The sequence below is a fragment of the Protopterus annectens genome, chromosome 3.part0 (assembly GCF_019279795.1).
Source record: "Protopterus annectens isolate FY-2018-M chromosome 3.part0, PAN1.0, whole genome shotgun sequence".
Taxonomy (NCBI): Eukaryota; Metazoa; Chordata; order Ceratodontiformes; family Protopteridae; genus Protopterus; species Protopterus annectens.
In genome coordinates this window covers 1,624,511,907-1,624,533,579 of record NC_056731.1, presented here as the reverse complement: position 1 = coordinate 1,624,533,579, position 21,673 = coordinate 1,624,511,907, and the positions used below count along the sequence as shown (strand labels likewise).

The 21,673-nt window shown below is 46.7% G+C and overlaps 1 protein-coding gene across 2 annotated transcripts in view; it reads left to right on the top strand.

Annotated features, from left to right (window-relative positions):
* YWHAZ (tyrosine 3-monooxygenase/tryptophan 5-monooxygenase activation protein zeta) overlaps positions 1-21,673 on the top strand; it is a 785,842-nt gene that overhangs the window by 557,338 nt on the left and 206,831 nt on the right. For both annotated transcript variants that reach the window (XM_044065656.1, XM_044065655.1), the window contains exon 4: positions 332-495. In XM_044065656.1, coding sequence (XP_043921591.1) covers positions 332-495 — 164 coding nt within the window. The remainder of the gene's footprint in view (positions 1-331; positions 496-21,673) is intronic.

Sequence of the window (21,673 nt, the reverse complement as noted above, 5' to 3'; positions counted from 1 at the left end):
CCCTCACAGTCATTGTTATATGTTTTGCAACCTTGGTTTTAATACAATTTTAATTTTTATTACCCTTTAGCATAGTGGTATTCACTTTGTTATGGCATTGATAGAATTTTCTGGATGCATGTATTGACTTAACTGAAATGGATTTTTATGTAAAATGTGTATGCCTTGTGTGCCCAAGTTGTGCCAGCCTCTAACAAACATTGAGAAATTCAGTTGTATTATCCCCACACCCACAAATTTACATGCTTTTTGTGTTACTATGTGCTGAGCTGTAATATAGTGGTGGTGTAACTTTTCTGAAAAGCAACTTTGAATTTCCCCCCCCCCACAGGCATTGTGCAGGAGTCTCAGAACGCTTACCAGAAAGCATCTGAAATATGCAAAAAGGAGATGCAGCCAACACATCCTATTCGATTAGGTCTTGCTTTAAACTTCTCAGTCTTCTATTATGAGATTGTCGGTGACCCAGACACCGCTTGTAGTCTTGCAAAGACTGTAAGTGCAAAGTGTTTTTGCTGTGATTTTCTAGATTGTTTTAACACTTTTGAAATGCCTTTTCAGTTTAACAGCGTATGCTCAGTGTGCTTAATATATTATCTGGATTTGAGCCTATTATTGTGCTATTTGACTTCAGCTTTATAGCATTTGTTACCATGTCTGCTGAAATACAGGAAAGGGTAAAAAGCATTTTATCCCAATCATGTCGCAGTAGTACATTCTTTTCAGTTACTAAAAGATTTAGGTTTGGTTTTGCCTTTGCGAGTAAGTCGCACTTCATAAGGGTACAGATCTGCTCCTTTGCAAGCTACTTTTAGGGTTGCACTGTCCAATAATGGTTTCTTTGTACGTTGGTAGGACTATTAGCTTAGTTGCATTTAGGCATTGTAGATATTGGCTCAGTCTCTTGTCCTCAGAAGAACAGTGTGACTGAACTTTGATTAACATTGTCATCTGATATTGCATCTTCTAAAAAAACCCCTCAGTTTAACCAGTAGTTTGTTTCAGCATTCTGTTAAGTACTTCAATGACTTCAGCAGGATATTCACTGAGCTCACTTATTTTCCTTGTGCACCCCCTTTCCAATCCCTTTGATGGGAAACCTAATTGATACAGCTGTTAGAGTAGCTTTCAGCTAGAGCCTTTGGCTTACTTTCAGTGGTTCTTTTTGGAAATCATGATAAACCTGTTGGACAGAAGTACCATAATTGTTACAGTGGTTCTGGCCAAGGTGTACTTTGGGCTTTATTTCAGAGAGGAATGTGATAAAGTAGTCAGTTAACCAGGTACAAGTATAAAGCAATGCACTTGCTGATTAGAGCTGGCAAAACTAGTGCTCCAGCCTCAAGCTTCTTAATTTTTTTTTCCCTACCATTAATGCACCTGTGAGTGCTACCCTGGTATCATTTGCTGGCTAATCAGATGTGGTAGTCTTTTCCTTGCTTCATTTTGTCATGTAGGCATTTGGCCTACCAACCACCGTTTTGTAGTGCGCTGTGGTGGGTCACCTGTCTGCTGATCAGTCTGAAAGCCCTTTGATTTTCAGGCTTGGCAGGCAGGACAAATAAACTTGCTACTAAAGGGTTGCTGCTGCTGTGTCCAGAGGCAGACAAGGCCAGGAAGCACTGAGATAGGAAAAGGAAGAATAAGGGTAAAGAGAGATTGACAAGGCAAGAAAAACTGCGACGACCTTGCTGGTTTCTGAAGTTCCTAGGATGGAGTCAGCTAACTCTTTGACAAAATCTCCAGTTTCTTCTCAGTTTATTTCTGGGGAGATGCTCATTTCAGAAAGGTCCCAAGCACTTCACAATTTGAACTTCTTCCAGGAAGAGCATTTCTTTGTCTTCTGCAGTGTATTTGTCCATGTCCTTTAAGGAGTGCTGAGCTTGAGGGCTTTTCTGAAGGCCCACGTTGATGAGGGTGTTCTCCCATCCACCTCCATCACCAGTGTGGATTGGGCTGGCCTATCATCTCACATTTTGGCTTCAAATCTGATTTTTTTGAAACTCTTACAACTGTAAGTCTCCGAATCCACTATATTTCAAGTTTAATTGTCTACATTCTCTGATCAGTCCCACATAGCTGCCTTCTTGGTGTCGAAGTCTGTTTCAAGGCTGCATTGCAGATCCCCTCCTTAGAGCACTCTGCTTTGACTTCGGGGGACGCTGTCGTCTGTGCCATCTAGTTCCTCTGGGAGAGTAACCGTGATACTTGACAGTGGGATCCTTGGATCCATCAGATGTAGGGATTGGCCTTTAAGGTAACACAGAGGATTATAGCTTTTCTGAGAACAGAGTTGTAGGCTTTAGTGTCTGCTGCATGCCCAGGCATCCTTTCTCTGCCTCAGCCCCTTCATGAATCCCTGGGTCAGAGCTAAGAGGATGGCCTTTAAAAACAAAAAAAGTAACTGCTTAGCTGCATTGAGACCTCTGAGGACTCTGATTCATTCATTCCCTTCTGATGTTTCAAGGAAGGGTGTGTGCAAGCAGACGCATATAGACTCCCCTATAGAGTCTGTCTCTTTGGGTATTGAACTTAGATGATCAAAAGCACCAGTTTTGGCAAGATCCTAAAAGGGATGCGACATAGGCTATTTGCCTACAGACCTACCTTATAAAGAGGAGTCTCTCCTTTTTTTGACTTTGCGCTGGGGGGGGGGCCTTGCTAGTTGCGGTGGTAGCCCTCACAGACTGCCTTATAGATGTCTGCCAGGTGGGCATGTCAGGAGCCTGATTCCTTTGAATGTGTACCTTGAAAACCAGACAAGATTTCTTGGACCAAAACGGAGTCTTGGGAGGTCTAAGGGTCCTTTGGATTTTTACTTTAGCAGTGGCAACCAAAATAAGAACTGAGACTATGCAGAAAGTAGTCCAAGGCCATGAATAAGATGGTGGTGCAGGCATATGCTTCAGGCACCTTCGCCTTTTGACCTTGAAATAAGAGCAACCATATGAACTATTTTCAAATGGACCTATTGCCGAGCAAACATTAATTATTTTGAATGGACTACCCACCCAAGACTGTAGAAAGCAGCCATAGGCCACATTGTGGCTTATTTATAGTGCGGATGCTGGAAGCAAGAGGTTCACACCACAAAAAAAAAATTTATTGTACAAACCCACAGTCTGTACAGAGAAATGCTTGCATCACAAATACTTGGCTTCATGAAGCTGTTTAAAAACTTGCTTCAAGTAGTGACTGAGCCTGCCAAAAATGTCGTGACTGAGCCTGCCAAAAATTTTAAAGAACCATTAACTGTTTAGTGTGCAAAATTACTTAACACAATATCCAAACACCTTCATAAACATTAAATGCAACTAAAAACATCCAAAATATGCTTTAAAGTCTTGAGACAGGAGATGGAAATTGTACTGTTAATGTCTGGTGCACAACCTGCATTTAATTTTAGTTGCCAGGCAAGCTGCTTTTTTTCTACAGTATTAAACCCCAGGGACCTCCCCCCCCCCCGGCCACTTTAAATTTTTTTCAGTGGAACAGCATATTTAAAGACCTGGTCAAGGTAAATGTTTAGCCAGAGCATATGTTCTTGTTTCACTGTTGCAGTCATTACATTTGGGTTATCCTGCTGGCAGGTTGCCCTCAGTCGGCCTGAATTCCATAGTCTTGGGTCCTGCGTCGGTTGCTGTGGCCTCTTCCCTGACGTCAGGTCATCAGGGGTATAAAAGATGCAGCCAACACCATTTTATTCTGTCTTTCTTGCTGCGTGGTACCCGAAGCAGAAGCAGTTTGCAAGTGGCAGTCGGCAGACACTTGAGATTTTCGTGTCAAGAGTTTCAGATCCAAAGTCATTAAACGCTAAGTACCCTGTTGGGGAAACTTTGTTTTCTTGCTCCAGACCGATGTCAGAAAAAGTTGTTAATTGTATTTCTTGTGGGAAGCAAATACTTCATAAGGACTTTCATTCTTACTGTATTCCTTGCCTAGGCCCTGACCACGACGTTGCTAGTTGTCTGTTTTGTGCTAGATTTAACCAACGCACTATTAAGCGTCGGTACGATTTTGCAATAAGCTATTTTGGGCGAAGATTTATTTATACAATGTCATCGGATAGCCCTTCAACTACCAGAGTTCACAAACGCAAAGAAAGGCAACCGATGTCCAAAACCGATGACTAAGCTTCTAAGCAAGTCGCCGGTTCTCAGTGAGGCGCTTTCGCAGCCCCTGACACCCGCTACTTTAGAGTCGCAGGCCGCTACAGGCTCCCACGTGGAGTCGGCCAGGCCGCAGGAAACTCTAGGTATTGGAGCCTCTGAGATTATTCCCTCAGATGGGTCCGGAGCCACTGAGCAGGCATCTGCTTCTGAGGGTGTATTCAGACCTTAACAGTTGTATATTAAACAGACTTCAAAGACTAAAACACCTTTAAAGACAAGCAAGTTCACCAGCCACAAGGACAGGCCTCCATGCCCAAAAAACAGATACTCAGAATGGCCGAAGACTTAATTACCTTGATGAGGGGTTCCCAACCCCCTCCTGATAAGAGGCCTAGGCAAGAGACAAACTATGAATCTTTAGATCAGGTTTCCATTTCTTCAGATTCATCTTCTGATCAGGAATATTCTTCCCCCCCCCCATGAGGATTCTGATGCTGAGGAATCAATTCCTTCAGCCTCTCCTCCTGAGGACTACTCTTTTGGGGAAACCTTGCATACCATGAGGGAGCACTTCCGGGAGAGTCAAGATTTTTCAGAATCTAAGAAAATGCTCAGACTTCCTCAATGCAGGCCTCTAGTTATTCCACCTGTTAGACATTGTAGATGTATTCTCTGAGTCCAGTTTGACCCCTGACTCTACCTCCAGCTCCTTTTAAGCCGGACAGATACTACAGGGTCCCTGACTCTCATAAATTCCTTTTCAAAAACCCTACTGCAGACCCAGTAACTATTTTTCACGGTCCAAAAGGGGTCAAGGCTTCTACTGCAAAAAACCCTACCCCCTTTGATAGGGATTCTAGGGCTCTGGCTAGATGGGGAAAAAAGATTTACACATCTGTTACTTTGGCTATAAGGGCCTTAAATTGCCAGATGTTCATCGTGTTTCACTGTTGCAGTCATTACACTTGGGTTATCCTGTTGGCAGGCTACCTGCAGTCAGCCTGAATTCCAAAGTCTAGGTCTGGCATCTGCTGTCGGCTCTTCCCTGACGTCAGTGCGCCAGGGGGTATAAAAGATGCAGCCGACGCCATTTTCTTCAGTCTTTTGCCGTGCAGTGCCCGAAGCTTTTTTTCTTGCTCCAGTCCGATGTCAGAAAGTTAGCAGTTGCATTTCTTGTGGGAAGCAAATGCCTCATGAGGATTTTCATTCTTACTGTATTCCTTGTCTAGGCCCTGATCACAATGTTGCTAGCTGTCTGTTTTGTGCTAGATTTAACCAACGCACTTATTAAGCTTTGCCTTTCATTACTTTGGCTGAAGTTTGTTGTATAATGCTGTCGGAACAGCCAACTACCGGAGTTTATAAAAAGCTCAAGGAAAAAAAGGACAGGCATCAGAGGTCCAAAACCGACGAGGCTTCTGCTAAGTCAGTTGCTGGTTCACCTGTTCTCAGGCGCTTTCGCAGCCCCTGGCACCCGCTACCTCAGAGCCACAGGTCGCGGACTACTTCCACGTGGAGCCAGCTAGTCCTCTGGATACTCAAGGTATTGGACACTCTGAAACTATTCCCTCAGATGGGTCCAGAGCCGCTGAGCAGGCATTGGCTTCTGAGGGTGTTTTCAGACCTACACAGTTATATGTAAACCTTACTTCAGCTTCCAAAGCAAAGACTAAAGCAGATGTCCTTTAAGGATGCATTTGCAGTCCTTGCATATGGGTTGTCCTGCCTCAGGCAGCCCTTCAGTCGACAGGATTCCAAAGTCTGGGTCTGGTGTCGGCTGATGTCGCCCCTTCCCCGACATCAGAGCGCCTGGGGTATAAAAGCGTCAGCAGACACCATCTTCCCCAGTCTTACTTGCCGCGTGGTGCCCGAAGCAGAAGCAGTTCGCAAGTGCCAGTCTGCCAGCTCCTGTAACTTCAGCTACCGAAGACTTCAAAAGCTAAGTACCCCAATGGGGACTCTTTCTTGCCTCAGCCGATGTCAGGTCAAACGCTTAAAGTTAATAATTGCTTAACTTGTGGGAAACCAATACCTCATAAGGATTTCCACTCTTACTGCCTCCCCTGCCTAGGGCCCAGACCACGACGTCTCTGCTTGTACCGTCTGTGCTTCCTTCATTCGACGCACTCTTAGGCGTCTGGCAGAGTTTGCAGAGGAATTTTTTGGGGCTAGTTTCCGTTACAATATGCCGTCGGAGACTCCGACTTCTCATTTAACCAAAAAACGGAAGGACAAGGACAGACACACGTGGACTGTGGTTTCGGCTGAAACCACGCCTAGGCCTACCGCGAGTGTCTCTGTCTCGGCTGAAAGAGTCCTTGGTACTTCCGACTGTCGAAACCACACAACCGACAACCTCGGCCCCGGAGGCCTCCTCTGAGTCTGTTAGAGTTTTCTCCTCAGAAACCGGTGTTCTGGAATCTTCCGACACCATTTCTCTAGACAAAACTATGCCAGCACATGGAGCAGCCAGGCCTCCTGCATCCATGTCCATAAAGGCATTCACAAGGGCTAAAGCTGCTAAACGACCAAAATCTTTGCCTCTCAAGGCTATTCCTCAGGGATCCACTACAGGTTCACAGATTCTAAGTTTGGCTGAGGACCTTATCTCCTTAATTAAGGGCTCTCAGCCACATCCGGACAGGGGCTCTCAACCTCCTCTAGACAAAAGGCCCAGGGTTGAGCCCACTGATCCCCAGTCCTCTGAGGCCTCAGATGGCTCTGCTGTATTGGACTACCAGGAGGCGGCCTTTACGGCCTACGAGGATTCTGATGCAGAGGAATCTATTCCCTCGGCCTCCCCTCCTGAAGAGCTGTCCTTTGGGGAGACCCTTCACTCCATGAGAGAGCATTTCAAATGGCAGGGCCAGGAATTCTGATTCCAGGAAGAGATTAAGGACTTTTTTGCATTTACCTCAGCATAGACCTTTGGCTATTCCTCCTGTTTTGAATGTCATTGATGATGTGTCTAGCATTACTCCTGACTCCCTTCCTCCGGCTCCTGTCAAAACCCCGATAGATACTACAGGGTCCCGGACTCACATTTCCTTTACAAGGCCCACTCTGCTGACCCAGAAACTATTTCTCAGGGCCCTAAAGGGATTGCAACTGCCACTACTAAAAATCCACTCCCCTCTGAAAGGGAGTCCAGGGCTTTTGAGAGATGGGGTAAAAAAGTATATACTTCCACTCTTTCTATGAAGGCATTAAATTGTCAATTCCATATGATACTGTACCAAGAGTATTTGTTAGATGAATTGCATAAAAAACTGTCTTCACCTGAACCCCTAGATCGCAAGTCACTTCAGGATCTGGTACATAACTCCCAACAGGTTAGCAACCATTTCTTGCAGTGTGGTTATGATGCATTGGAAGCTTCATGTAGGTCAGCAATGACAGGTGCAGTCATACGTAGGCATGCTTGGCTGAAGGAACAAACTCTGCCAGATCATGTTAAAGCAAAGCTTCTGGATGTGCCACTGGAGAAGCAAAAGTTATTTGGCTCCTCTGCTCAGGAGGTCTTAAAGAAATTTGAGGAAAAGGCTAAATCTGTACAAACAGTCAAAGATTTTCTCCAGGTCCAACCACCAAGATTCAGCAGAAATTGGCCTTCTAAGAATTGGTCCTTTCCAGACACAGATTTCAGAGAGGCAAGAACAGGCGTGCCAGAGGTAGAGGGCAAGCTAGAGGCTCCTACAGAGGACATCAATGGCAGCCTCCTAACCAGAGAGGTGTAGTGCAGGACCTACAACTGCTGCACAAAGACAGACTCAATGACTTTACCCTGACCCCGCCAACCAGGGCTCAATTGGAAGCACCTTTGGGTGGAAAGCTATCCTTCTCAAAAAATTGGCACAGTATTACAAGGGACAAATGGACACTGCAAATACAAAGGATACAGGTTCCATTTCCATATATTACCAAAAAGAAAAGGCATGCCAAACCTGCCACCGAATCAAAGGGCAGAGGCTTTGAAACAAATTTCCAACCTATTGCAAATGAAAGCTATAGAAAAGGTTCCTCTCACAGAACAAGGCCAAGGATTTTATTCCACACTATTCCTTGTCCCAAGAAAAGAAAAACAATGGAGGCCTATTCTAGACTTGTCCGCACTGAATACTTATCTCATTGTGCCAAAATTCAAAATGCTGACCCTACAGCAACTCCTTCCCATGCTGGGCAAGGGTTTTCGCTGGTAACTCTAGACCTCAAGGAGGCATACCTGCATGTCCCTATCAGACAAAGTTGCAGAAGACACCTCAGATTTCTTGCAGGTTCAGAGCATTATCAATTCTCAGCATTGCCCTTTGGCTTATCTACTGCGCCCAGAGTATTCACGAAATGCCTGGCATCAGTAATTGCACACTGCAGACTTCAGGGGATTCTAATATACCCATATCTGGACGACTGCCTTATACAAGCGGACAGCCAACAAACTTTGGTAAAACACTTGAATTATGCCATCAGCCTACTTCAGGCCTTGGGATACTTAACTTTCACAAATCAAGACTTGTTCCATCCCAAAGAATAACTTTTCTGGGTGCGAAACTAGATACAACCACCCAAATGGCTTTTCTCACAGAAGAAAAACAGACTACCGGATTATTTCGAAAATTTGACAAAACAAACTCTGCTGACTGCAAGGAAAATCCTGCAGGCCCTGGGTTACATGGCATCTTGCATTCTTCTGATTCCACAAGCAAGGCTGCATATGAGGAAACTACAATGGTACCTAAGGAGTCTATGGTCCCAGCACAGTCACAGCCTAGAAGCTTTGATACCACTCATTCCATGCCTTCAAAAGGAATTTCTGTGGTGGGCTCAAGCAAGCCAGTCAAACAGGGGACTGCCCTTCAGCAAACCAATAACCAGCCAAACCATTACAACGGATGCTTCAGACCATGGATGGGGAGCACACATGGAGGGCAGATGCATTCAAGGTCTATGGTCACAAAGAATTGCACATGCACATAAACCAAAAGGAAATGCTGGCAGTGATGCATGCAATCGAGGCCTTCAAACACTTTCTGCATCAAGGCCACCTGCTAATAAGGACAGACAATACCACAGATGTCCTTCATGGATGCATCTGCAGTCATAACAACTGGGTTGTCCTGTCGTCAGGCAGCCCTTCAATCGGCCGGATTCCAAAGTCCGGGTCCGGCTTCGGCTGATGTCGCACTTCACCCGAAGTCATCTGTTGGTCTTCGGGTATAAAAGCATCAGCCGACGCCATTTTCCTCAGTCTTTCTTGCCGCGTGGCGCCCGAAGCAGAAGCTGTTCGCAAGTGCCGGTCGGTCGGATCCAGAGATTACTTCTACGACTACGAAGACTTCTAAAGCTAAGTACCCCGTTGGGGACTCTTTCTTGCCTCAGCCGATGTCAGAAAAAGTTAATAATTGTTTAACCTGTGGGAAACAAATACCTCATAAAGATTTCCACTCTTATTGTCTGCCTTGTTTAGGCCCAGCCCACGACGTAGCAGCCTGTTCGCCTGTGCTTCTTTCAACCGGCAACGCTTAGGCCGGTCGGAGTTTGCAGAACAGTTTTTCGGTTCTGATTTTGCGTACATTATGCCGCCGGATCCTCCGACTACCCAATCTGCCAAAACGCAAAGATAAAGACCGACACTCGCGGTCCGCGGTTTCGGCCGAAACCATGGTTAAGCAAACGCGAGTGTCTCGGTTTCGGCGAAACCGAAAACTGATCAAAGTACAGCTGAACCTATCTCTACAACTGAGGCCCCTGCTACCACTCTTGAATCGGCCTCAGAAATTTTATCCACTACGGTGGTTGCCACTGACTTATCAGACACCATTCCTTGGATGTCTCTACCCCAGCACGTGGTGCTGCTAGGCCTCCAGCAGCCATGTCCATTAAGGCCTTCGCCAGGGCTAAAGCAGCCAAGACTACTAAGACAGTGCCTGTTAAACCCCCCCACAACCAGGCCCTCTTCTAGTTCTCAAATGCTTACTTTGGCAGAAGATTTAATTTCATTAATTAGAGGATCTCAATCTCACCCAGACAGGGCCTCTCAGCCCCCAGAGAAGAGACCTAGGGCAGAGCCCCCTGAGCCAGTGTCCTCTGATTCTGCTGACGAATCAGACATAACTGACCAGCCAGAGGCTCCTTTCTCCAATTTTGAAGATTCTGATGCTGAAGAATCCATTCCAGCTGCTTCCCCACCAGAAGAATTCTCCTTTGGGGAAACCTTACATGCCATGCGAGAGCAGTTCCAATGGCAGCAACAGGATTTTTCAGACTCCAGAAAAGACTTAGGACTTTTCTGCACCTCCCACAGCACAGGCCCTTAGCTATACCTCCTGTTCTCTCTGTGGTGGATGATGCTTTCAATGATGTCTGCTCCGCTCCAGATTCTTTACCCCAGCCCCTGCCAAACCAGACAGATTTTACAGGGTGCCAGATACTCATCACCACCTTTACAAGGCCCCACTTGCAGACCCGAAACTATATCCCAGGGTCCCAAGGCAGTAGCCGACCATAGCTAAAACCCTATTCCTTCTGAAAGGGAAGCAAGGTCATTAGACAGATGGGGTAAAAGGTCTACACTTCAGCTACTCTCTCAGCTAGAGCTTTAAACTGTCAGTTTCACATGATACAATACCAAGAGTTTATGCTTGATCAGTTAACTAAAAACTAACCACTGATGAATCTCTTGATAAGAAATATGTATTAGAAATGGTAAATAACATACAACAGGTTAGCAACCATTCCTTAAAATGTGGCTATGATGCACTGGAGGCTTCATTTAGATCAGCCATGACTGGCACAGTGATAAGAAGGCATGCATGGCTAAAGGAGCAAGCTTTACCTGATCATGTTAAAGCTAAGTTGCTAGATGCTCCTATGGATAAGACAAGTTTGTTTGGTACACCTGCCCAGCAGGTTATGAAGAAAATGGAAGAAAAGGCAAAATCTGTTCAAACGGTTAAAGATTTCTTGCAGGTTCAACCCCAAGGTTTAGCAGGAACTGGCCTGCCAAAATTGGTCCTTTCCTGACTCCACAAAATTTCAAAGGGGCAGGAATAGACGTTCCAGAGGCAGAAACCAATCCAGAGGAGGTGCCTACAGAGGACGACAGTGGCAAGGTAACAACAGAGGCACAGACACAACCACTGCCACTACATCAGCACAACCACAGTGACTTAACCCTAAATCTGCCTACCAGGGAACAAATAGCAGCTCCTCTAGGCGGAAAGTTAACCTTATTTTCAAAGAACTGGCACTACATAACAAAAGACAAGTGGATTTTACAAACCATAGATCAAGGTTACCGGTTTCACTTCCACACTTTACCAGTCAAAAGAGGAATGCCAAATCTACCTCCAAATCAAAAAACAGAGGCACTACAACAGATAATGGGGTTAGCAAACATGAGAGCTGTGGAAAGAGTGCCAACAGCAGAGCAAGGAAAGGGGTTCTACTCCAGACTATTCCTAGTTGCAAGAAAGGAAAAAAGTTGGAGACCAGTTCTCGACCTGTCCACCTTAAATACATACATCATTGTCCCAAAATTCAAAATGCTGACCCTACAGCAACTTCCCATGCTGGGCAAGGAGTCTTGGCTGGTAACTCTAGATCTCAAGGAGGCATACCTGCACGTCCCCATTCGACCAATCTGCAGAAGATACCTCAGATTTCTTGCAGGATCAGAGCACTATCAATTCTCAGCATTGCCCTTTGGCTTATCTACTGCACCCAGAGTATTCACAAAATGCCTGGCATCAGTAATCGCCCATTGCAGACTACAGGGAATTCAAATTTACCCATACCTGGACGACTGCCTGCTACAAGGGGACAACAAAAGCAAGCTGACAACAGATTTACAAAGGGTCATTTACTTGCTACAAGCACTGGGATACACAGTCAATTTACAAAAGTCAAGGCTGATACCATCCCAAACAAGGACATTCTTGGGCTGAATTGGACACAGTAAAACAAATGGCATTCCTGACTACAGAAAAACAAAAGAACTCCCTCTTTACTTCTTGGCACTAACAAAACTGAACAAGTTAACAGCAAGAAAAGTACTGCAGGCCTTGGGCTTCATGGCATCATGCATAATCTTGGTCCCATTTGCCAGACTACATATGAGAAAACTACAGTGGTACCTAAAGAATTTATGGTCCCAACACAGACACAGCCTAGAAACAGAAATCCCACTAATTCCATGCTTAAAGCAGGAGTTCCTATGGTGGGCTCAGGCATGTCAGTCAAACCCAGGCCTACCCTTTCGCAGATGTCAAGCAAGCCAGACCATCACAACAGACGCTTCAGACCTAGGATGGGGGCCCACATGCTGGACAAATGCGTGCAAGGATTGTGGACACAGGATCAACTTCACCTGCACATCAACCTAAAAGAAATGCTGGCAGTAAAACTGGCAATCCAAAAGTTCAAACCATTTCTCCAAGAGGGCCAGTTGATAAGGACAGACAACACCACAGTCATGTGGTACATCAACAAACAGGGAGGCACTCATTCATAGCCCTATGCAGAATGACTTTGGAGCTGTGGACCCTGGCACTCAGCTACAACATCCAGTTACAGGCAATATTTGTACCGGGAAAAGAAAATACTCTAGCAGACATGTTAAGCAGAACCACATCGGATGCCCACGAATGGAAGCTGCACCCGGACATCTTCAAGACCATCTCAAAGAAATGGGGAATGCCTCAGATAGATCTATTCGCATCACCTCTCAATCACCAGCTCAAAAGTTCTGCACAAGGACATTCCACCCACTAGCATGGAAAGTGGATTCGCTCTCCTTCAGCTGGAAAGGCCTAACAGCATATGCATTCCCACCTCTTCCCTTGATACACAAAGTACTACTAAAAATCAAGGAAGAACGTCCAAGGATAATCCTGATAGCTCCAAACTGGCCAAGACAACACTGGTACCCACTGCTGAGGAGCATGTCTCGGAACAATATGTGGCCAATACCCCTGATGCCTTTGATGTTAACTCAGAACAACTACAGCATCATACATCCAAACCTAAAAACGTTGCAACTGACTGCATGGAACATCACATAGCAGCAGCTAATCCAGAACTTTCCCAAAGAGTTAGACATTATTCTTGAAGCACGCAGACCTTCAACAAGAAGGAACTATGCTGGAAAATGGAAAAGGTTTGTCATTTGGAGTACGGAAAGAGGAAAAGATGCATCAAACATAGATATGCCTAACATTCTGGAGTATCTGGCCGAACTTCTTCATTCAGGCCTGTCCTACTCCTCCATCAAGATACATGCATCAGCTATTTCAGCAGAATACAGCTTTGATCCACCTGTTTTTCAACCCTTTGCTCAGGCAGTTCCTCAGAGGAATCAAGAATGTAAAACCTCCAAGGAAACCACCATTACCAGCTTGGGACTTAAACTTTGTGCTAGAAAAGTAAAAGTTGACACTATCACCCTTTGAACCAGCAGCAACAGCAGACCTACAACACCTGTCATGGAAAACTGCTTTCCTACTGGCAATTACTTCAGCAAGGAGGGTTTCAGAACTACAGGCCTTAATGGCAGTGCAACCCTTCCTAATCTTCCACCAAGATAGAGTGTCCATGAGGACTAATCCTACATTTATGCCTAAGGTGGTATCCAGAGTGTCTTTAAACCAGGCAATCCACCTACCTACCTTCTTTCCCAACCCACAAAACAGAGGGGAAAGAATGCTGCATACCTTGGATGTACATAGACAGCTACGCTACTACTTGGACAGAACAAAAATAGCAGAAAGACTGACCAACTTTTTGTAGCCTATGCAACAGGAAGGGAAGGAAAAGCTATTTCCAAACAGACAATCTCCAAATGGATAGGAAATTGCATACGATTCTGTTACTCCTTCCATGGAAAACCAATTCCACAGAACATAAGACCTCATTCTACAAGGGCAACAGCCACTACCACAGCCTTCTTACGAGGAGTGGCAACCAAAGACATTATTGAGGCGGCTACTTGGACCTCCGTGCATACATTTGCCAAGCATTATAATTTGCCTCTATATTCCAGATCCCGAGCAGGGTTTGCCACTGCTGTACTGCAAGGGATCCTAAACACACCATAATCTACTTTTATCCTCCTCCCCTAGTTGGCTATGGTATTCTACCCAGTTGTTATGACTGCAGATGCATCCATGAAGGACATAGTACAGTTTTGTACCTACCATAAATGTAGATGTCCGAACTGGATAGCATCTGCAGTCAGGATTACCCTCCCTCCTTCCCTCTGTGGTACTCCTAGGGTGTTTACCCTCCTAATAGCTAGCTGGTGGGGAGTCTTTTATGGTGTATTTGTTTGTATATATGTACATACATGCTTATTTTTGTGTTTACCTCTATCTTTTTGGAAACATTGGCATCTATCCAAATTTTAGCCTTCAAGAGGGCTACTGGCATCTGGGGCAAGAAACACTGAGGAAAATGGTGTCGGCTGATGCTTTTATACCCGAAGACCAACAGAGATGACGTCGGGTGAAGTGCGACATCAGCCGAAGCCGGACCCGGACTTTGGAATCCGGCCGACTGAAGGGCTGCCTGACGACAGGACAACCCAGTTATGACTGCAGATGCTATCCAGTTCGGACATCTACATTTATGGTAGGTACAAAACTGTACTTTATGTGGTACATAAACAAGCAAGGAGGTACCCATTCCTACCCTCTTTGCAGGCTGGCAATGAATCTTTGGGAACTTTCCCTAAAACTCAATATAGAGCTACAATCCCAGTTTGTGCCAGGAAAAGACAGTATACTGGCAGACAGCCTAAGCAGAAATATCATGGATCCAAACGAATGGATGCTGCACCCAGACATCTTCCTTCAGATAACACAATCATGGGGGAGGCCGGACATAGATCTTTTTGCCTCCCACCACAACCATCAGCTGAAGAAATTTTGTTCAAGGACATACCACCCACAAGCATGGAAAGTGGACGCCCTCTCTTTCAGCTGGAATTCTCTAACAGTGTATGCATTTCCACCTCTTCCATTAATGACCAAGGTCTTACTGAAGATCAGGACAGAGCAGACAAGTGATTCTGATAGCTCCGCACTGGCCAAGACAGCACTGGTACCCACTGTTAAAGAGCATGTCATGCATGGCCTCTACCACAATGGCCCCTTCTTCTGACACAGCACAATTACAAAACTCTGCACTCCAGCCTGAAAACCTTACAGCTGACAGCCTGGAGAATACCTTGATTCCTCACCAGGATAAGCTATCAAAGAGAGTGAAGGATATCATCATGGAAGCTCGCCGGCCTTCCACAAGGAAGGCATATTCAGCAAAATGGAGAAGATTTCGCACTTGGAGCACCACAAAGGGCCTAGATGCGACAGTGATGAACATGGCACATATCCTGGAATACTTGGCAGAAATGCTCCACAATGGCCTTTCTTACTCTTCCATTAAAATTCATGCATCAGCAATTTCAGCACAGTACAACTTTGATCCACCGGTATTTTCTCATCCTCTGCTAAGGCAGTTTCTAAGAGGAATTAAAAACATCAATCCTCCAAGGAAGCCACCAGTGCCTACATGGGACCTTAACTTTATGTTGGAAAAATTAACTCTACCTCCCTTTGAACCAGCAGCATCTTCAGAACTAGTTCCTGTCTTGGAAGACTGCCTTCCTTCTGGCCATAACCTCAGCAAGAAGAGTATCTGAGTTGCAGGCCCTCATGGCAGTACACCCATTTCTTATTTTTCATCAGGACAGAGTCTCATTGCGAACCAATCCTTCATTCATGCCAAAGGTGGGTCTCCTTGAACCAAGCTATTCACCTGCCTACCTTCTTTCCAAAGCCACAAAACAAAGGGGAGAAACTTCTGCATACCCTGGACATTCACAGACAGTTGCGCTACTACTTGGACAGAACTAAGACTTGCAGAAAAACTGACCAGCTGTTTGTAGCATATGCTGCTGGTGTACAAGGAAAAGCAATTTCCAAACAGACTATTTCAAAATGGATAGGGAATTGCATTAGATTCTGTTACTCTTTTCATGGCAAAAGTGTGCCAGCTAACATTAGGCCTCATTCCACCAGAGCCACAGCCACCTCCACAGCCTTCTTAAGAGGGGTGGCTACCAAGGACATTTTAGAAGCTGCTACATGGAGCTCCGTGCATACATTTTCCAAGCATTACAACTTACCCTTATATTCCAGATCCAGAGCAGGCTTTGCTACGTCAGTCCTGCAGGGCATTTTAGCTACACCATCCTTTTCTTAGATCCTACCACCCCCAGATTGGCTATGGTATTCTACCCATATGTAAGGACTGCAGATGCATCCTATAGGACATAGTACAGTTTTGTACCTACCATAAATGTAGATGTCAGATAGGTATGCATCTGCAGTCAGGTTTACCCTCCCTCCTTCCCCTCTGTGGTATTTCTTCCCTCTGTGGTATTTCTTGGGTGCTTATCCCTCTCATAGCTAGCTGGGGTTATCTATTATGGTGTGTTTTATATTTCTGTGCATGTCTGGAATTTATTGCATCTCTCCAAATATAGCCTTCCTTAGAGGGCACCTGGCATCTGGGGCAAGAAAAACTGAGGAAGATGGCGTCGGCTGACGCTTTTATACCCCAGGCGCTCTGACGTCAGGGAAGGGGCGACATCAGCCGACGCCGGACCCAGACTTTGGAATCCGGCCGACCGAAGGGCTGCCTGAGGCAGGACAACCCATATGTAAGGACTGCAGATGCATACCTATCGGACATCTACATTTATGGTAGGTACAAAACTGTACTTTCTAAAGACAAAGAAACAAGTACAGCATTCTCCTGGGCAGACTGCCATGCCTAAAAAACAGATGCCCAAAATGGCCGAAGACCTAATTACCTTGATCAGGGGTTCCCATCCCCCTCCTGACAAGAGGCCTAGGCAAGAGATAGAATATGAATCTTCAGATCAGGTTTCCATTTCCTCTTGACTCCTCTTCTGAACAGGAATATTTTCTTGCTCTCTGAGGATTCTGATGCTGAAGAATCTATCCCTTCAGCCTCACTGCCTGAGGATTATTATTTTGGGGAAACCCTGCATACCATGAGGGAGCACTTCCACTGGGAGTGCCAAGACTACTCAGAATCTAAGAAAAGGCTTAGAGATTTTCTTTTTTCTACCTCAGCAGAGGCCTTTAGCTAGTCCTCCTGTGTTGGACGTTGCAGATGTATTTTCAGAGTCCAGACTTTCTCCTGACTGTGCTCCTGTTAAACCAGACAGATACTACAGGGTTCCAGATTCACATAAATTTCTTTATAAAAACCCTGCTGCTGACTCAAACTATTTCTCAGGGTCCCATAGGAGACTCAGAAACTATTTCTCAGGGTCCCATAGGAGTAGAGTCTTCTACTGCAAAAAAAAACCCTATTCCCTCTGATAGAGATTCAAGGCCACTAGACATGGGGAAAAAAGGTTTACACTTCTGCTACTTTGGCTGTGAGGGCTTTAAATTGCCAATTTCATATGCTTAAATATCAGCAATACTTAATGTCACTGCGAAAACAGAAAATGTCAAATTCTGATTGTGCAGAAAATAAGGAAATGCAGGATTTATTGCATGCAACTGAAGTGGGAAAGCATACCTTGCAATGTGGCTTCGATTCTCTGGAGGCCTCTTGCAGGGCTGCAGTTACGGGTTCTGTCATTAGGAGGCATGCTTGGTTAAAGGGACAGAATCTGCCTGATCATGTTAACGCAAAATTATTAGATGCTCCATTACAGCATGATGCCTTATTTGGTGTTAAAGCAGAGGAGGTGTTGAAGAAAATGGAGGACAAAGCAAAATCTATGCAAACAGTAAAGGATTTCTTACAGGTAGAGCCACCCAGATTTAGTAGGAACTGGCCTACAAAGAATTGGTCCTTTCCAGTGTCAGACAGGCCACAGAGGCAGATACAGATGCCCAAGAGGCAGATCCTAGCCCCAGGGTTCATACAGACCTAAACAGTGGGGCGCTTCTACCTCCAAAAGCGGAGAAGACAAATCACAGCCATACAGGAAGCAGTCCCAATGATTTTCCTCTGCCAGCACCAAGCACTTATTTTTTTGGTAGCCCCCTTAGGGGGAAAACTAGCACTTTTTTCTCAACTGGGACATGATCACCCAGGACAAATGGGTCTTGAATATAGTGTCCCAGGGGCTACAGGTTCCGCTTTCACACCCTGCCAAGGGCAAAAGGTATGCCAGACCTGCCACACAGTCAATGGGCAGAGGCACAAAAACAAATTTCATCCCTCATGGACATGAGGGCCATTCAGCAAGTACCACAGCAAGAGCAGGGACAAGGATTTTACTCAAGATTTTTCTTGGTACCCAGAAAGCCTGGAGACCAATACTGGACCTGTCTATTCTAAATACATTTCTGGATGTTCCAAAATTCAAAATGACACCGCAGCAGCTTCTGCCCATGCTGGGCAAGAAGGCTTGGCTTGTAACTTTAGACCCAAGAGGCATACCTGCATATTCCAATCAGACTATCTTGCAGAAGATACCAGAGATTCATAGCTGGCTCAATGCACTACCAATTCTCTGCTCTCCCCTTTGGCTTATCTACTGCGCCCAGGGTTTTCACAAAATGCCTGGCACCAATAATTGCATTTTGCAGACAGAGGAATTCAATATATCCTTACTTGGACGATTGCCTTATTCGAGCAGAGAACAAGGACATTCTACTAAAGCATCTGGCATTTGTAAAAAGATTACTAATTTGCCCAGGGTACACAGTAAACGAAAATAATTCAAAACTAGTGCCCTCTCAAGCGATAATATTCCTGGGAAATTGCCCAGATGGCTTATCTCAGCCAGACAAAGGCAACTGACTTCTTACTTCAAAATGTTGGCAACAAAGACCCAGTTATCTGCAAGAAAAATTCTGCAGGCTTTGGGCTTCATGCCATCCTGCATTCTGCTAATTCCATATGCCAGACTGCATATGAGGAAACTACAATGGTATCTAAAGTGTGTTTGGACTCAACATTGTCACAGCCTGGAAACATTAAATCTGAAGTAGGAGATTCATTTGTCTGCAACCTGTGGGTTATGGATCCGATATCTGATCCGAACCGGCATGGTTTACCACCTATGGATCCAAGCTCTCAGCTCCTCCCCTCACCCATAATGCCCTGCTCTACCCTCATGACCTCAGATCTCGTTTGCCGCGCTGGTGACCAGATTGTGTTCCATAAGCTCTTCAGCTAAGTGTAGTTTTTTAGTCTTTAAAGTGCTAATTTTTGAACTTTGTGTGAAAGTTGTGTGGAAGTGTAGGTTCCCCTTTTAGTGTTTTAAAATTTAATTTTACTTATCCCTCCCCTCGCTGGTAGCATAGTGTGTGTTTGGGCCTGTTGAGTGGTTTTGTTACTTTAACTCTAGTTTAAGTAACTTTTTTGCTTTTGGGATGTCTGAACAACCCAAAGCTGTGTTCTCCAAGTGCTCCGAGTGTGGCCATAAGCTTTCCCCGGCTGATGGCCACACTCGGTGTGTTAGATGCCTTGGGGTTGAACACCTCACTTCTGGATGTTCCATTTGTGCAGGGTTCAACCCCAGGGCATTGAAGGAGCGGAGGTCCAAGCTTGTCTTGGCGGGTCTTTTGCCACCGGACTCTGCTCCGGCCTCCGCTCCTTCGGGGTAACCGTTCTACAGTTGTCTCTCTCCAGCTCCCCTCCTCCTCCTGGGACTCTACCTCCCTGTATTGGTTCGAGGAGAGGGAAGCTAGAAGAAGGACCGGAGGAGAAGCACCATAAGCGGCAGGCCGAGACCTCTGTTTCGCCCCGCCAGCTAAGCTGGCTTCTCCTCCGGCCTCCTGTCTGCTGGCTCTCCCTCCTCCGGTCTCCAGTGTGTTTTTCACCGGGACCTGAGGAGGAGGAGACCCGATCTCAGTCGAGGCTATCGAGGAGGCACTCAAGGCCTACCTCGGTAGCCTTGTCGAGATCAACTTATAGCCTGTCAGACGCTGATCTGGACCGGATGATGAGAAGGTTCATCCAGGCCCAGATGCAGATGGGAGTGTTTGCCTCCCCTCTGGGGGCTCGACCCCTTTTTTCAAGCCAATTGCTCCTTCTCCGACCCGCTACCCGGGTTCGGAGCAGTTGGAGCCGAGCAGCTTCAGAGCCGGGGGTGGGTCGGCGCCGATAGTACTTGGTACTTCGGATCCGACCCTGCCCTCGAGTGCTTCGGATCCGAGCTTCGGATCCGGGGGGATCAGTGCTCCTTCGGCGCCGTCTGTCGGAGCGCACTGTCCCTTCGGATCCGAGCGCTTCGGCGGCGGCTCCGATCCACTCCTCAGATCCGAGGGGGAGCAGATTGTCGGATCCTTTGGTCGAGGTCGGCTCCCCTTTGGCTTTTGATGTAGTGGAGAGGGCCCTGTTGAGTGTCTCCGGACCCCCGGCACTTGCTTCCGCCCGCTCCCTCTGCACTGGGTCAGGCTTCCACCATCCGGCCCTTGGGACAGCCCGCTCCTGTGCCCCAAGCTGTTCCCCTGGAACAGGTTACTGTTTGCGAGGAGTCCTCTGACAGCCCCCCGGAGGATGTTCACCACAAACATACGTGCAAAAGGAGGCACATTGACTCCCCCGAGTCTCTCACAGAAGACACTGATTTGGAGGAAGGGGAAGGCTCCCCACGGTCACCCCCTGAGGATGTCTCATTTGGAGACATGGAAATGCTCCGCATAAGGGGGGGGGTCTGCCCCCAAGTCTTCCTCGGACGAGTCCGTGTTCTTGGAGGCATTTGAAGCGGGCCCGTCTACCTCTTGGGTGTCCCCTCCTGCCGACCCCCTGGTGGACCTCATTACCACCAGGGCGTGGAAGGAACCGGACACCGTGGAACCAATCCCAGAAAGGCCCAACCGTATTCTGTCCCCCGGCTGACCGTGCCCCTTGGAGTAAGGGGCCTCCGGTAGATGCCATGTTGACGGCGGCCACCAAGACGGAACTTGCTCAGGAGAGTCCCTCAGTCCATCCCCCGAGCAAGGAGTCTCGGATGATGGACCGCTTGGGGGAGCGGATGTTTAGTTCAGCGACCTTCTCTGCGAGAGCGCTGAACTACCTGGCACACGTGATTAGGATGCAGCGCGATCTTATTAAAGAATACGCTGCATCCCCCCAGAGTCCATGTCGGAGGAGGACAAAGTGCGGCACTCCACCCGCATGGCCACTCTTAGGTCCGTCACCAATACCTCTATGCGGCTACTGTCACATGCTACGGAAGTTGCCGCTAGAGCCGCAGGGGCAGGCCTAGTTACTAGACGTCAGGCCTGGCTCCATCATTGCGATTTCTCAGAGCCCTTCAAGGTGTCATTCGCGAACGCCCCCTTCGATGGTTCTGCCCTCTTTGGCAAAACTGTTCGCGACACTGACCCAGAGCGAGAAGGATGGGAAGATGCTGCCTGCCGTCGGAATCCGCTTCTCTGCACCCCAGAGGCCCTATTCTAGGAACCAAAAGGGACAGAAGATGTGGTTCCAGAAGTCGCAGCAGTCTCAGCCTGCTCCGGACAACCAGTCCTTCCGTGGCAGAGGAGGACAGGGAGGACGCCGCC